We start from the raw sequence: 16432 nt of genomic DNA, 5'->3' as shown, positions 1-16432 counted from the left end.
CGATCATGTTTTACCTTCCTTTCAGTCAAAGGCTGCACTCAGAAAAGATTCTTTAACCGACTCTTATCATATCAAGCCGCTCCTATGGATCCCAAACTGGGCCAAATGGTTAGAATATCAACCTCATATATGAATTCTAGAAAGCTATTAAAAACCCATCTGTTTTCAAAATCCTTGTAATCCCTCCGAAGCAGCATATTGATGCAAAACTACTGTTAACATGTGGATGCCATTGTAGCTGACTGACAAAGATCAGCCCATCTCTTTTGAAAACCACATAAAGCATCTCATGTACTGACAAAATATATCTTTACTGTAACCCACTTGTATCCCATGTACTGACTAAATGTACCTTTATTGTAAACCGTTTCTATCCCATGTACTGTCAAATGTATCTTTATTGTTAACCGCTTCGAATTTCACGGTATAGCGGTATATAAGAAAAAAGTTATTATTATTATTATTATAGCTTGGACTTACCTTGGGCAGTAGAGATGAGCTTTCTGGTTAGAACAGGGGTAATCCTAGGGGATGGTAGCTCCCGGAGGTAGCATCTAAGTGCCTCTGCCAACGTAGCTGTATCATAGAGGCTCATATCAACAGCTGTCAGATCTGTAAGGAGACATGGCAAAGGGTATTCTGCTGTCAGTCATACACATTTGGGGGTGATGTATAAAAATCCACTGCAGAGAACCTGAAAAACTCAAGTCATTTTTTTCATTGGGAGAGCACTGGAGGAAACTCTGAGAATATTGTGGTCCCCTTGAGTCACTGGACATGTGGGAATGATTTCATAATAGGACACATAAAGTATTTTTAAAAAATGTCTATGTTATGTCTGTATATTATAAAGTAAAAGTGTATAACCTAAAACTAATCACCCCAGCAGTATATAAAAATATAGTAGAAAACAAATCTAAATACTGCTAATAACCAGCAATACACATCAGTGTTATTAGCCCAACAAATTTGAAATGTAAAGACAAGTCAGCTACAAAGCTAAGTTGCTTTTCTGGTCTATGTTTTTCATATCCTGGCTTGCACTTACACAATGTAACCCTGTAGGGGTTGTATCTATAGCTTCATTTAAATGCTTTTGAAAATTTTCTAAAAAAATTGATGTGCGTTGGCCAATGATTGGAGCAGGAGCGATTTCACTACGCAGAGTATCCTCAGTTTGTGATTGGCACTGCTGTGCGTAGGCTCCGATTCTGAGGCCATAGCCCTTCAAATTTGTTGGGCTAATAACACCGATGTGTATTGCTGGTTATTAGCAGTATTTAGGTGTGTTTTCTTGTATATTATAAAGGCAACATGGGCACCGGTGAACCTTTATAATACAGAGCTATGAATAAACGTGCACCTGTTTCAAACATAGAAAGATGCATACATGCAAAACCATCCAAATTCTGCCACTGCATCGGTGTCGCTTGGGGGGTGAGGGGGCACTGCCCCACTCAAATTTTGCAGGCGCTAATGCTGAATTGGACCCTTTCCCCCATTGCTAATATCATTGCCCCAACCCCAAATTAAGCAGGCAAACTACCCGATACTCTTCTCCCTCCGTATTCGCTGCGATAGAGGATTAACAGAACCGCAAATACAGAAAAACCGCAAATAACTTTTTCATATGTTGTTCGCTATTTTCTATTAAAAACCGTCGTGAATAGGGTGAAACCGCGAATAGCATGGTGGGAGACCTGGCCTTTTCCTGAAGGAGAGGCAAAACACGGTGAAGAAAGTGCTGGGAATCAGCGATTTTCTCTATAAACGCTTGGAATCAGCGATTTCTCTATGGAAGCTGACATAATTTGGGGGGAGGAGCGAGCAGGCTAAAAACCACAAATACAGTGGTGCCTCACACAACGAACTTAATTGGTTCCAGGAGCAAGTTTGTTATGCGAAAAGTTCGTTATGTGAAACGCGTTTTCCCATAACAATACATGTTAAAAAAAATAATTCGTTCTGTACTACAGAATCTGTTGCATAAAATATGCTAAGATGACATAAAAAAGATACATTTTTTGTTATTATTTTTATTTAGATACATCTAAAAACATACATCTCCCTGTCCTTTTACTTCCACTATCTTCCTATCCCATCTCTATTCCCTTTTGTCCCTCTCCCCATGATCAATCATCTCACCAACTCTCTCTTCCCTCACCCTCAGGGTTCAAGATTGCTTCCACTCTTTTTCCTGTTGTTCTCTCTGCCTGTCACCCTATGATTTAGCATCCCTTCTGCCCTTGTCCAATATTTCCCCTTCTCTCCCTCCCTCTCATCCCCTGCTCCAACATACCGTATTTCGACTGCCCTTCCATCCCCAGGCCTGCCAACTTCCACTCATTTACTGCTTTCGCCCACCTCTGCCAAAGCCCGCCCCCCCCCCCCCCGCAGTGATCGGCAACACCAGGCACCCCCCCTCAATCGGCAAAACAGGGCCCCCCCTCAATCGGTGAAACAGGGCCCCCCCTCGATCGGCGAAACAGGGCCCCCCCTCAATCGGCGAAACAGGGCCCCCCCTCGATCGGTGAAACAGGGCCCCCCCTCGATCGGCGAAACAGGGCTGGCGACTGCTTTCTCCCGCTGCTGTTGAAGTCTGTAAACAACTTTAACACAAGCCACGGGGCTCTAACAGTGCGTATGCTGCCAACGGCTTCCTTCCTCCTTCCTCTCCCCTCATGATGTAACTTCCCATTTGGTTGATGGAGGAGGAGGAGGGTAGCTGGTAGCGTCACGCACACTGCGCGGAAGGATGCAGCTCGGGCGACTTCGTTGTATGAAACGAAGTCCGTTGTACGAATCAAGACAAGAAGTTCGTTGTGCGCAGCGTTCGCTGTGCGAGGCGTTCGTTATGCGAGGCACCACTGTAATCGAAACCGTGAATGCTGAAACCGCGAATATGGAGGGAGAAGTGTACTTCCAGAGCTTCATTGGCTTCCTGCTGCTATGTGGGTCGAATTTAAGGTTCTTCATGTGATGTTTGAGGTGTTTCAGCATAATTGTCTGTCAAGCGTTCGCTCTCTCTTTCAGTATCATTGGCCTTTGCATGATCGACAGTGTTCAGATAGTTTGAGATTAGAAATTCCATCACTGGCGGCCACGAGGCTTACGGGGAATCGCAAATCTATGCTTTCTGTTCAAGGCCCGGCGCTGTGGAATACCTTAGCTCTGTCGTTGCGGCAATCGAATATGCAAAGGGGGCATAAACGTTGTTTGGGCGTTTCTTTGTGTACAAACCATGTGACAGTTTGAGGATGTGCATTTCTTTTTCTTTTTTTTTCTTTATGCTCTTTCTTTCTTGTGATGGGTTTGTATTTTTTCTGCGATTTTGTATGTGATTATTGTTCCCCACTTAGATTTGAGGATAGGCGAGTTATAAATAATTTTTTTTTTTTTAATCTTTATTAGTTTTCAATTATTAACAGTGCAATACAGTGAATTTAAACACAAACGAAACAAACAAAAGCACTTTAAGTATACAAATATTTCAACAACAAACATTTTCACCCCCCTCCTCTCCTTAACTAATGAAAATAAAACCACATGTATAATTCCAATAAAATAGATATCTATATATATAAAATCGGAGGTATGTATGTGTGTGTGTATGTGCCGCGATCACGCAAAAACGGCTTGACCGATTTGAACGAAACTTGGTATGCAGATCCCTCACTACCTGGGGTGATATGTTCTGGGGGTCTCGCGGCCCTCCTGCACACGTGGGCGGAGCTACAAACATAAAATCAGATTTCACCCATTCATGTCAATGGAAAAAATGTAAAAAGCTGCCATTCTCACAGTAATTCAAAAACGGCTTGACCGATTTGAACGAAACTTGGTATGCAGATCCCTCGCTACCTGGGGTGATATGTTCTGGGGGTCTCACGGCCCACCTGCACACGTGGGCGGAGCTACAAACAGAACATCAGATTTCACCCATTCATGTCAATGGAAAGGATGTAAAAAGCTGCCATTCTCACAGTAATTCAAAAACGGCTTGACCGATTTGAACGAAACTTGGTATGCAGATCCCTCACTACCTGGGGTGATATGTTCTGGGGGTCTCGCGGCCCACCTGCACACGTGGGCGGAGCTACAAACAGAATATCAGATTTCACCCATTCATGTCAATGGAAAAAATGTAAAAAGCTGCCATTCTCACAGTAATTCCAACTACCTGGGGTGATATGTTCTGGGGGTCTCGCGGCCCACCTGCACACGTGGGCGGAGCTACAAACAGAAAATCAGATTTCACCCATTCATGTCAATGGAAAAAATGTAAAAAGCTGCCATTCTCACAGTAATTCAAAAACGGCTTGACCGATTTGAACGAAACTTGGTATGCAGATCCCTCACTACCTGGGGTGATATGTTCTGGGGGTCTCGCGGCCCACCTGCACACGTGGGCGGAGCTACAAACAGAACATCAGATTTCACCCATTCATGTCAATGGAAAGGATGTAAAAAGCTGCCATTCTCACAGTAATTCAAAAACGGCTTGACCGATTTGAACGAAACTTGGTATACAGATCCCTCACTACCTGGGGTGATATGTTCTGGGGGTCTCGCGGCCCACCTGCACACGTGGGCGGAGCTACAAACAGAACATCAGATTTCACCCATTCATGTCAATGGAAAAAATGTAAAAAGCTGCCATTCTCACAATAATTCCAACTACCTGGGGTGATATGTTCTGGGGGTCTCGCGGCCCACCTCCACACGTGGGCGGAGCTACAAACAGAAAATCAGATTTCACCCATTCATGTCAATGGAAAAAATGTAAAAAGCTGCCATTCTCACAGTAATTCAAAAACGGCTTGACCGATTTGAACGAAACTTGGTATGCAGATCCCTCACTACCTGGGGTGATATGTTCTGGGGGTCTCGCGGCCCACCTGCACACATGGGCGGAGCTACAAACAGAAAATCAGATTTCACCCATTCATGTCAATGGAAAGGATGTAAAAAGCTGCCATTCTCACAGTAATTCCAACTATAAAACACTTTCTATGACACTATAACCACTAGGGACATCGTTTCTATTCTACCACGGACACCATACATATAGGGCCGCATCGAGGCGGAGGAAGATATCTTCTTTTTCAAGGGTCCCACGACAACAAGAGGGCATCCGTTGAAAATCAGGGGCGGGAAACTACGAGGTGACACCAGGAAATTCTTTTTCACTGAAAGAGTGGTTGATCGCTGGAATAGTCTTCCACTACAGGTGATTCAGGCCAGCAGCGTGTCTGATTTTAAGGCCAAATGGGATCGGCACATGGGATCTATTCACAGGGCAAAGGTAGGGGAGGGACATTAAGGTGGGCAGACTAGATGGGCCGTGGGCCCTTATCTGCCGTCTATTTCTATGTTTCTATGTTTCTATAGAGTTTGTATGTTCTAACTGTGTTTGTAACTGTTTCCTTCATGCACCCCAGTTCATAATGTTATTACATTACATGAGTACTCACATATGCTGAACTAGGAACACAGGTTCCATTCTGAACCGGGAAAAAACTGCATGGAGTTTCTTTTCAACCTGAGTTTCCGCATATTGAGTTGTTTAAATCAATACTGAAACTTTTGGATGCCACTTATTCCAACAGATCTTCCTTTTCAGTTTAAGAGATTGCAAATTCCAGTGAGACTTGCATTCTCTATCACAATCAACAAATCACAGGGACAGACTATTACCTACTGTGGAGTGGATTTAAGATCCCCCTGTTTTTCCCATGGACAACTCTATGTTGCTTGCTCAAGGGTGGGTTCACCCAAGAATTTATATGTTCTTGCTCCTGGAGGTGAAACTAAAAATGTTGTTTATAATCAAGTTTTGTGTTAGTTGTATTGTATTCATTTTGTCAAATACTTCACATTATAATTTGAATATTGTACTTTTTATAAAGCTGTTAAAAAATAATTTCATTCACCACTATTAAGTATCTTTATTTGAATCCATTTACAGTGTTATTGCTATAATTAAATACCCGTGCAACGCCGGGGCATCAGCTAGTAATGAATAATAATTATAATGTTTTCCCATCTCCCTCCCTCCCACCCTGGATGTGTAAGGAGGACAAATAAAAAGAAAAGATACATGACAACTATTGTGACTCAATAAATGATGTCAATGGGTTCCAAACCCTTTCAAATGCACTATTATATCCTTAAATTTCGGCATTCATTCTTTCACATTTGTAGCTAGAACATTAGTTTCAATAAATAATGTACCACAGGAAGTGTCACAGATCACGTCAATGAGCAAACAGGAAGTATCAAATCCTCAAAAAAGTGTAGGTAATGCAGATCTATAATTAATAAAGTAAGGGCTCTGTTTACTAAGCTGCGATAGCTTTTTTAATGCACGCAGGATTTTCGAAACATATAAACATAGAGTATGTCGGCAAAAAAGGGCCGTCGGCCCAACACGTCTGCCCACTCAAAAGAACCCTCCCCCTAAGCAATTCCCCGAAGTGAACCCACATGTTTATCCCATCGTTTCTTGAAGATGAACACGTTGCTGGCCTCAACTACCTGACGTGGAAGGCCATTCCAACGATTGACCACCTTTTCGGTGAAGAAGTACTTCCTGATGTCACCGTGAAATCTCCCACCCTTGAGTTTGAGCGGATGCCCTCTTGTTACCGTAAGAAAAAGGATATCTTCCTCCACCTCGGTACGGCCTGAAAGATATTTGAACGTCTCTATCATGTCTCCCCTCTCTCTGCGTTCTTCGAGAGAATATAACTGTAGCCTGCTAAACCCACGCTACGTGGCTGAAACTAGCTCAATGCTGGCGTTAAGGTCTAGCGCGTGGGGCAATTCAGCACGCACTAAGCGTGCACTACAACCGCTATTGCAGCTTACTAAACGGAGCCCTAAGTGTAAAAATAGACTTCCTTAATCCGCATTAAGAATACATTTTTAGAAATTTTTTTGTTCTGTTGAATAATTATAGCAATAGTTAAAGTAGCACCTGAAGGGAAGAAGCATCACAATACTGGAAAGGGATCATAGGGCCTCTTATAGCTCCTGCTATTCCAGTATATAAGTCTGCATGGGAATGGGGATTGTGGGAATCCCGCAGGAATCCCCCCCCAGGCTCACGGGACTCCCGCAGGGATCCCCCCAGGCTCAAGAGACTCCCGCTGGGTTCCCCCAGGCTCACGGGACTCCCGTGGGGATCCCCCCAGGCTCACTGGACTCCCGTGGGGATCCCCCCAGGCTCATGGGACTCCTGCGGGGATCCCCCCATGCTCACAGGACTCCCGCAGGGATCCCCCCAGGTTCACTGGACTCCCGCGGGGAACCCCCCAGGCTCAAGAGACTCCCGCTGGGATCCCCCTAGCTCACTGGACTCCCGCGGGGATCCCCCCCAGGCTCACGGGACTCCCGCAGGGATCCCCCCCAGGCTCACGGGACTCCCGCTGGGATCCCCCCCCCCCCAGGCTCATGGGACTCCTGCGGGCATGGAACCGGGGTTCCTGAGGCCTGGAAAGAGAATTAGTAGAAGATAGCCAAAAACATCTACAGCAAGGGAGATGTTCATTATGAGGGGGGCTAAGCTCAAAGAGGGAGGCCCAGCCCCCTCTCATGGTTATGCCACCAATTGTGTTTAGTACAAAATGAAGTATTTGTTTTGGGGTTTCCAGTTCAGTTTTGGCCCATTTTTCTTATGCAACTCTTGTCCTGAAAAGTGCTTTAAATGATTTTGATGCTGTATTGTTTGATTCTTTACTCATTGCTGCATTAAAAACCATTTGTGGATCTTGAGGGACCTCTCACAAGTTACCTTTGCCAGATGGTGGAACCAGATTTGTTTGCTCTGCAGATATGAGCTTTATATTGCCAAAAAATCCAACTCTTTTATTTCTTTCAACAAGAAATGGTCGACCCTACAGTCACATGACCTAATGTCTATTCTAATTCTTTCCGGTGATCTATGCATCTCTTATTTCTGTTCACTGTTATTTGTTTATATTGTATTTTATTGTTGGTTTAAATAAACTACGACTTAAAAAAATAAATCAAAACTGTCAGAAGTAATTGCAGCTTTTTATGGGGACAAGTAACTTTTATGGGGAGACGGGCGGGGACAGAGGAGATTCCTCGCAGAGTTGGGTGAAGGCGGAGGGGATTCCTTGTGGGGATGGAGGGGATTCTGGCAGGGACGGCAGGATTCTGGCGGGGATGGGCGGGATTTCTGTCCCCACGTAACTCTCTGTTCCAGTACCTACTTCACCGATCCTCATCCATTGTAATCATTTGCTTCTTCCCCCACCCTCCCTATTTAAAATGAACTTTATCCTAACTGTTCAAAGGGTAATTCTTCCTTCAAATATCCAAATATGATAAATATGATTTAAAACTTTTGAAAAATGTCCAAGTGGAACCTTACACATTTGAATTTTTTGTCAAAAATCTTTATTTTTCACTTGGACATTTTTCAAAAATTTTAAATCATATTTTTCATATTTGGATATTTGAAGGAAGAATTACCCTTTTGAACAGTTAGAATAAAATCCTCTATCATATGATTATCAGAGTGATATTTACTGATCTGATTAAATGTGGGGGTGAGAAGGAAGATCAAGAGTGGCATGACAGGATGGGCTATATTCAGGAAATATATTTTTCCATAGTCCGAGAATGGGGAAAAGCCCTTTGGAACAAAGCCCTGCATCGGTTTATCTGGCTATCAGTAAGGTTGACTCCTTAAAGCAGTTGGAGATGGAGCCAATTTTGGGTGGAGTCCGAGTCTGAGTTGGTAAAAAATGTGCTAAGTCTGACTTTCAGCTTCAAATGAAAAGCAGCATTGTAGTGCACATTTTCATATGACTGCATTTGTCTTTGCTCAAACTTCAAATAATATATTTTCTGTTCTATTAACCTTAATTTTATATAGAGTAAAACCTTGGTTTGCGAGCATAATTCGTTCCAGAAGCATGCTTGTAATCCAAAGCGTTCGTTTATCAAAGCAAATTTCCCCAGAGGAAATAATGGAAACTCAGACAATTCGTTCCACAACCCAATAATACAAAATATTATACGTACTCGTATTGCAAGACTTTGCTCATTTAGAACAGTCACTACAGTCCCGCAGTGTCAGAGAGAGAAGAACCATCGGCTCAGTTGTGATGATGTGACGTGTGTATACTGTATGTACTCGTATTGCAAGACCTCGCTCGTTTAGAACAGTCACTACATTCCTGCAGCGTCAGAGAGAGAAGAACCATCGGCTCAGTTGTGATGATGTGACGCGTGTATACTGTATGTACTCGTATTGCAAGACCTCGCTCGTTTAGAGCAGTCACTACACTCCCGCAATGTCTTAGAGAGAAGAACCATCGGCTCAGTTGTGATGTGTATGTACTGTATGTACTCGTATTGCAAGACTTTCCTTGTATATCAAGTTAAAATTTAATCAAATGTTTTGCTTGTCTTACAAAACACTTGCAAACCAAGGTTTTACTGTATACAGAAATATCCTATGTTTCTGTAGTTTAATTTTTCTTAGATTTAATAGACATTGGAGTGAAGTCGAAGTCAAAGTTAGACAGAAGAAAACCAGAGCAGACAGTGCGGAAGGATTGTTGTACCAACTCCACAGCCTTGCTTGAAAGAAGCCAAAGATCCCTCCCTGCGCTGAGCTGGCCGGTGGGCTCGGAAGGCAGTGGGCCTGGGAGTCTCGGACCCTTCATTAGTCAGCTTCATTCCCCATCGTGCAGCTGCTCCTCTGGAGCCGTCTTCAGACTCAGGTTATTTACACAAAGTTAAGTCATCGGTCACCTGTTTTTGAAACCTGTAATTTCTTCTCGTTAAGGCCCCACCAGCTGGCTCCTCTGGATACATCATATTCCAATTGTAATGTTGACAGATGGCATAATGCTGCTTATTTATGTCTCTGGGAACTGAGGTAATTGTGAGAGAACTGGTAATTCTAGGCTTGGGTGGTATTAATAGCTGCCCTAATTATATTCACGATGAACTTGCCGAGAAGATAGCTAGCGGCAATTATGTTATTTAAGAAACACTTTCGAATGATCTCTGACAATCATGTAAGCGTTCTGGATTCCCTCTCTGCCCATGGAAGACAGGGGGTTTTATTTGCTGGCGGTTTGACATCCTGAATAGACAGTGGTGTTATGGGAGCAGTAGGTGCTTTTCAGATCTCAGCTTTCAGAAATATTTCTTGATGTATTTCAGTGAATTCATCTTGCGAAAGGGACCCGACTGACAGCACTAGAAGTCCCAGGTTCATGCATCAGTGCAAGCCAACAGCACTATATAAAAACTAAGGGCTCCTTTTACTAAACCGAGTAAGAGCTTCTTATTAGAAAATGACACGGGGACCATTTTTCCCCCGTCAGCTCAGGAACTCAATTTCCCCTTATCATCCCCGCAGATTTTGTCACTGGTCCATTCCTACAAGCTCTGCCTTAACTGCACAAGCCTCAAACACTTAGGATTCAAAAGCGTTTGAGGCTTGTGCGGATGAGGACGGAGCTTAGCCATTGGTAGAATGAGGCATTATGACATCACAATCTGAGCTCTAGAATGTTGCTACTTAGGATTTAAAGTGTTTGAGGCTTGTGCGGATGAGGACGGAGCTCAGGCATTGGTGGAATGAGGCATTATGACATCACAATCTGAGCTCTAGAATGCTGCTACTTAGGATTTTCAAGTGTTTGAGGCTTGTGCGGATGAGGACGGAGCTTAGGCATTGGTGGAATGAGGCATTATGACTAACGTGACCATTTATTTTTTTCATCAAAAGGGGACATCTATTAATTGTCAGTCCCGCCCCAACCCTGCCCCAATCCCACACTAGTCCCACCCCAACCCTAGTCCCGCCCCCAATTTCTTCCATTCATTTTTCATGTCCACATATTATCTTATTAATTCATAATGGTAACCTTAAAACTTAAAAAAAACTACAAATCACACTATACGCAGAGAAAATGTTAATTATCATTTATATTTTTTTTTTTTGGGGGGGGGGTTCAAAGCTGTCAAGGCAGATGACTTTAAAATATGCAATGTCACCTCAGTAACTATAGAAAAATAAACAAATGACCCTGTGTTTTTAGCTTTAAATCTTAGTTGACAATTTCTGGACCATTCTTCCAGCTTAGCTACATCTCTGGTCATGATATCCATACCATCAGGGATTTTACCCTATTACGTAGTTTTGTGTTATCCACAAAAAGGCAATATCTTTTTCAGACTAGAGGTTTGCATGGGAATCCCACAGGTCCTGCGGGACTCCCGTGGGGATGCCCCCCAGACTCATAGGACTCCTGCAGGGATGGGACCGGGATTCAAGTTTCAAGTTTCAAGTTTGACCTTTATTTGATGAATCGCTTATAACAATATCCCGAGGCCCGGAAAGAGAATTAGTAGAACATAGACAAAAGCAGAAACTGGGACCAAGATGATAGAAAACCAAAATATCTCACCAGCTGCAGCAAGGGAGATGTTCATTTTGAGGGGGGGCTAAGCTCAAAGTGGGAGGCCCAGCCCCCTCTTATGGTTATGCCACCAATTGTGTTTAGTAGAAAATGAAGTACTTGTTTTGGGGTTTCCAGTTCAGTTTTGGCCCATTTTTCTTATGCAACCCTTGTCCTGAAAAGTGCTTTAAATGATTTTGATGCTGTATTGTTTGATTCTTTACTCGTTGCTGCATTAAAAACCATTTGTGGATCTTGAGGGACCTCTCACAAGTTACCTTTGCCAGATGGTGGAACCAGATTTGTTTGCTCTACAGATATAAGCTTTATATTGCCAAAAAATCCAACTCTTATTTCTTTCAGCAAGAAATGGCCGATCCTACAGTCACATGACCTAATGTCTATTCTAATTATTTCCAGTGATGTATGCATCTCTTATTTCTTGTTCACTGTTATTTGTTTATATTGTATTTTCTGAGCTCCTGGAGGCAAAAAGTTCCATGTACGAGGACAAACAAATGAACAAACTCTGTTATGGGTCCAACTCTTCTAGCAGAGCTTATGGCCAAGGCAAGACTCACGGCGACAGTTTGGACATGTTTAAGTACCGTCATGCAATCGCTCCACGCATCCATAATGTGGGGGTGCTAGTTACCGCTTGCAGGATCACTTCACACTGTATGTTACCCTCATGGTTTTTGTTTTGGTCAGCAGATCTCACGTCATCTCTGCAACACACTTAACCAAAGGAGATTCCTGAAGCTGTGATACCCTATCCAAACCTTTTGACATCTTGAGTGTTCAGATACCCACCAACCCAGCGACACTCTCATACCAGCTGTCAGCCATATGAACTGTGAACCACCCTCGTACAAAGAAACATGTAAAAGCAACGGACTACCTAACAGGGTTGGGATGGAACAAAGTTCATTTCGCTCTCAGAGGATGACCTGGATGAATGTGCAACTGCTCTCAGGAAGCGAAGCCTTTGCTCATAGGCCATGGGCCCATAGTATACTCTCCTTCCATAAGACTACTCATTTGATAGTATACTACAGAGATCTCTGGTGTGGTGGTTACCCTGGGGTTGTGGGTTCAAACCCACGCTGCTCCTTGTGACCCTGGGCAAGTCACTTAATCCCCCCATTGCTTCAGGTACATGAGATAGATTGTGAGCCCTCCAGGACAGACAGGGGAAAATGCTTGAGTACCTGAATAAATTCATGTAAACCGTTCTGAGCTCTCCTGGCAGAATAGTATAGAAAATTGAATAAATAGTTTCAGAAGTTTCAGCCTCTGATAACCAGAGTGGTACTATGACATCATAAAGCCTCATTCCACCAATGCCGAAGAGCCAACCTCATCAGTGATGTCACAATGCTCACTTTGACTATCTTTTGATTTCTAGAGTGGCGCATTGGTTAAAGCTACAGCCTCAGCCCCTTGAGGTTGTGGGTTCAAACCCACGCTGCTCCTTGTGACCTTGGGCAAGTCACTTAATCCCCCCATTGCCCCAGGTACATGAGATAGATTGTGAGCCCACTGGGACAGACAAGGAAAAATGCTTGAGTACCTGAATACATTCATGCAAAGTAGATGGTATAGAAAATTGAAATGAATGAATAAATATTATTCCCCTTCAATCATGGGGCAGCAATCAGGTCAGAAGGTGAAAATGTTTATGTTTATGTTTATTTTTCATTTGATGGATCGCTTATCCGTAGTTTACTAAGCGATTTACAATAAAATACATGAACAATTTAAAACATGTTAATAATAACAAATACTTGATTAAAAAAAAACCAAATTCCTAAACTGACAAACACTTTAACATTATGAGACGATTAAAAGCATTTTGATATACATATTAATAAAATTGAGTGCTGAATAAAAACAAACACATAAACAGACAAATACAAAGACACATAATGATAAAAGGGGAAAAGTTACATAATAGGTATTTCAAGAAAGGAACATTCAAGGGAAAAACACTAGAAGGGATGACTTAACTACAATAATAAGTATTTTGATTAAAGATTAAAAGCATCTTTAAAAAGAAAGGTTTTTAATTTATTTTTAAACAGACTAAGTTCCTTTTCATTTTTTATATATTGTGGCAGAGAGTTCCAAGTTTGGGGGGCTACAATTGAAAACATATCATGACGTCTGGTACCCACCACTTTCAGGGAAGGGACTGCCAGTAACCCCTGAGTCATAGAACGAAGAGAACGTGATAAATTACGTGGAATAAGCATCTGGTTTATAAATGAGGGTTCGTTTGTAGATAAAGTTTTAAATACCAGCAATAAGATTTTAAATGTTATGCGGTGAGAGATAGGGAGCCAATGCGACTCGATCAGAAAGGGGGTCGCATGGTCAAATTTTTTCCCATTGTAGAAAAGTTTAACTGCAGTGTTTTGAATTATTTGTAACCGTTTTTTTTCTTTTTGTGTAATGTTGATTAATAATGCATTACAATAATCAAGTTTTGTAATTATCCATGAATGTATTAGGATATTTAAGGATTTAGAGTCAAGAAATTTGGAAATTGAACGGATCATTCGAAGTTTATAGAAGCAGGATTTAACAACGTTACGGATATGTTCATGGTAGGAGAAATGTTCGTCTATCACAACTCCAAGTATTTTTGTTGAAGAAACTAAATCTATATGAATATTGTTGATGATAAAAGGGGCTGCTAGCTTTAATCCTTGTTTCCATGAAAACAGTATTGCTTTTGTTTTAGGGATATTTAATGCTAATCTATTTTCGGCTAGCCAATTTTTGATGGTGTCTAATTTTTTATTGATCTGGGCAATTTCTTCACTGCATTCGGGATTTAAAGGATGGAACAACTGAATGTCGTCTGCATAAGTGTATGAAGAAAAGCCAATGGATTGGCATAAACTAAGTAGAGGTGAAAGAAAAATGTTAAAGAGTAGAGGTGATAGTATGGATCCTTGAGGGATTCCATAACTAAGCGAGTAAGGTTTTCAACTAGTATTGTTGAAATGGACTGTGTATTGTCTATTTGCTAAAAAAGAGACAAACCATTGTAACACCTGATCATGAACACCGATAGATTTTAATCTATCTAAAAGTAATGCATGGTCTATAGTGTCAAATGCGGCCGATAAGTCCAAAGAAAAAAGTATGACGGAATTGTGGTGATCTAGGTGTCTTGCAAACTTTTCCGGCCGGCGGCACACTAAAACCGGTGCCGCACCCAGAAGTCGACGCGATGACATCACACGCATGCATGACATCATTGCGTCAACATCCGCGCATGCACGGAGGCCCGTCTGGCCGTGACCCCGCCATTACAGGGATCCGGGAGGTACAGGGAGAAGAGGAGAGATGCCGGCCAGGAAGAGAGTCAGCTGCGTTCGCTGACTTCTTACAGGCTGTGCCTCTCGCCGCGAGAGGCCCATCCTGTAGGCAGGCAGCCGGCGTGGATGACTCTCCTCTTCGCCAGTGTGTTGCGGCACGCCAGAAATCTCAAGAGGCACACAGTTTGCGATATACTGCGCTAGAGTAACATAGTAGATGACGGCAGACCACCCAGTCTGCCCAACAAGATAAATCTCATAGCATAAGGAATGATCTTGATTTGTCATGTTCAGGGCACAGACCATAGAAGTCTGCCCGGCACTGGCTTTGCTTCCAAATAACTGGCGTTGCCATCTAAGCACTGCTAAGTTTCTTTGGTTCCACTCTTTCCATACAGAATGTGTTTTTTAATTTTGTTACCTTTTTCATCTCCACCACCTCCTGTAGGAGGGCAGTCCAGGTATCTACCACCTTCCCTGTTATTCCTCAGTTACCCCCTCCCCCCCGTGATCTAGATTCATGTCCTCTAGTTCTACCACTATCCCATCTCTTCAAAAGGTTTGTGTATATATTAATAATACCTTTCAAATAATTGAACATCTGTATCACATTGCCCTATCTCTCCTTTCCTCCAGAGTGTACATCTTCAGGGTGGCTTCCCTATATAGAAATGCTGAAGCTTCAAGGGCTCTTCAGCCTGGAATGGAGATGGTTCAGGGGAGATATGATACAGGTCTATAAAATACCGAATGGACTGGAACGGGTAGATGTGGATCGCTTGTTTAGTCTTTCCAAAAATAAGAACCTAAGAATAGCCATACTGGGTCAGACCAAAGGTCCATCAAGCCCAGTAGCCTGTTCTCACGGTGGCCAATCTAGGTCACTAGTACCTGGCCAAAACCCAAGGTGTAGCAACATTCCATGTTACCAATCCAGGGCAAGCAGTGGCTTCCCTCCTGTGTTTCTCAATAACAGACTATGGACTTTTCCTCCAGGAACTTGTCCAAACCTTTCTTAAAACCAGCTACTTTATCCGCTCTTACCACAACCTCTGGCAATGTGTTCCAGAGCTTAACTATTCTCTGAGTGAAAAAAATTTCCTCCTATTGGTTTTAAAAGTATTTCCCTGTAACTTCATCGAGTGTCCCCTAATCTTTGCAATTTTTGATGGAGTAGAAAATCGATCCACTTGTACCTGGTTCTACTCCACTCAGGATTTTGTAGACTTCCATCCTATCTCCCCCTCAGCCATCTCTTTTCCAGGCTGAAGTGCCCTAACCGTTTTAGTATTTCCTCATACGAGAGGAGTTCCATCCCCTTTATCATCTTGGTCGCTCTTCTTTGAACCTTTTCCAGCGCCACTGTATTTATCTTGAGATAAGGAGATCAGGATTGAACGCAATACTCCAGATGAGGTTGCACCATGAAGCGATACAAGAGCATTATGACATTCTTAGTCTTGTTAACCATCCCTTTTTAAATCATTCCTAGCATCCTGTTTGCTTTTTTGGCCGCCACTGCACATTGAGCAGAAGGTTTCATCGTATTGTCAAAAATGACACCCAGATCCTTTTCTTGGGTGCTAACCCCCAAGGTGGACCCTAGCATCCAGTAACTGTGATTCAGGTTATTCTTCCCAATGTGCATCA

At 42.7% G+C, this 16432-nt stretch overlaps 1 protein-coding gene across 1 annotated transcript in view; it reads right to left on the bottom strand.

Annotated features, from left to right (window-relative positions):
• LOC117346336 (phosphatidylinositol 3-kinase regulatory subunit gamma) overlaps positions 1-16432 on the bottom strand; it is a 374335-nt gene that overhangs the window by 251104 nt on the left and 106799 nt on the right. Inside the window, exon 4 of the mRNA XM_033915736.1 lies at positions 481-612. Within this exon, the coding sequence (XP_033771627.1) occupies positions 481-612 (132 nt within the window). The remainder of the gene's footprint in view (positions 1-480; positions 613-16432) is intronic.

Source organism: Geotrypetes seraphini, chromosome 12 (assembly GCF_902459505.1).
Source record: "Geotrypetes seraphini chromosome 12, aGeoSer1.1, whole genome shotgun sequence".
In the NCBI taxonomy this organism is placed as follows: Eukaryota; Metazoa; Chordata; class Amphibia; order Gymnophiona; family Dermophiidae; genus Geotrypetes; species Geotrypetes seraphini.
Note: the sequence above shows the minus strand (reverse complement) of the source record. Positions and strands in the feature narration are given on the sequence as shown.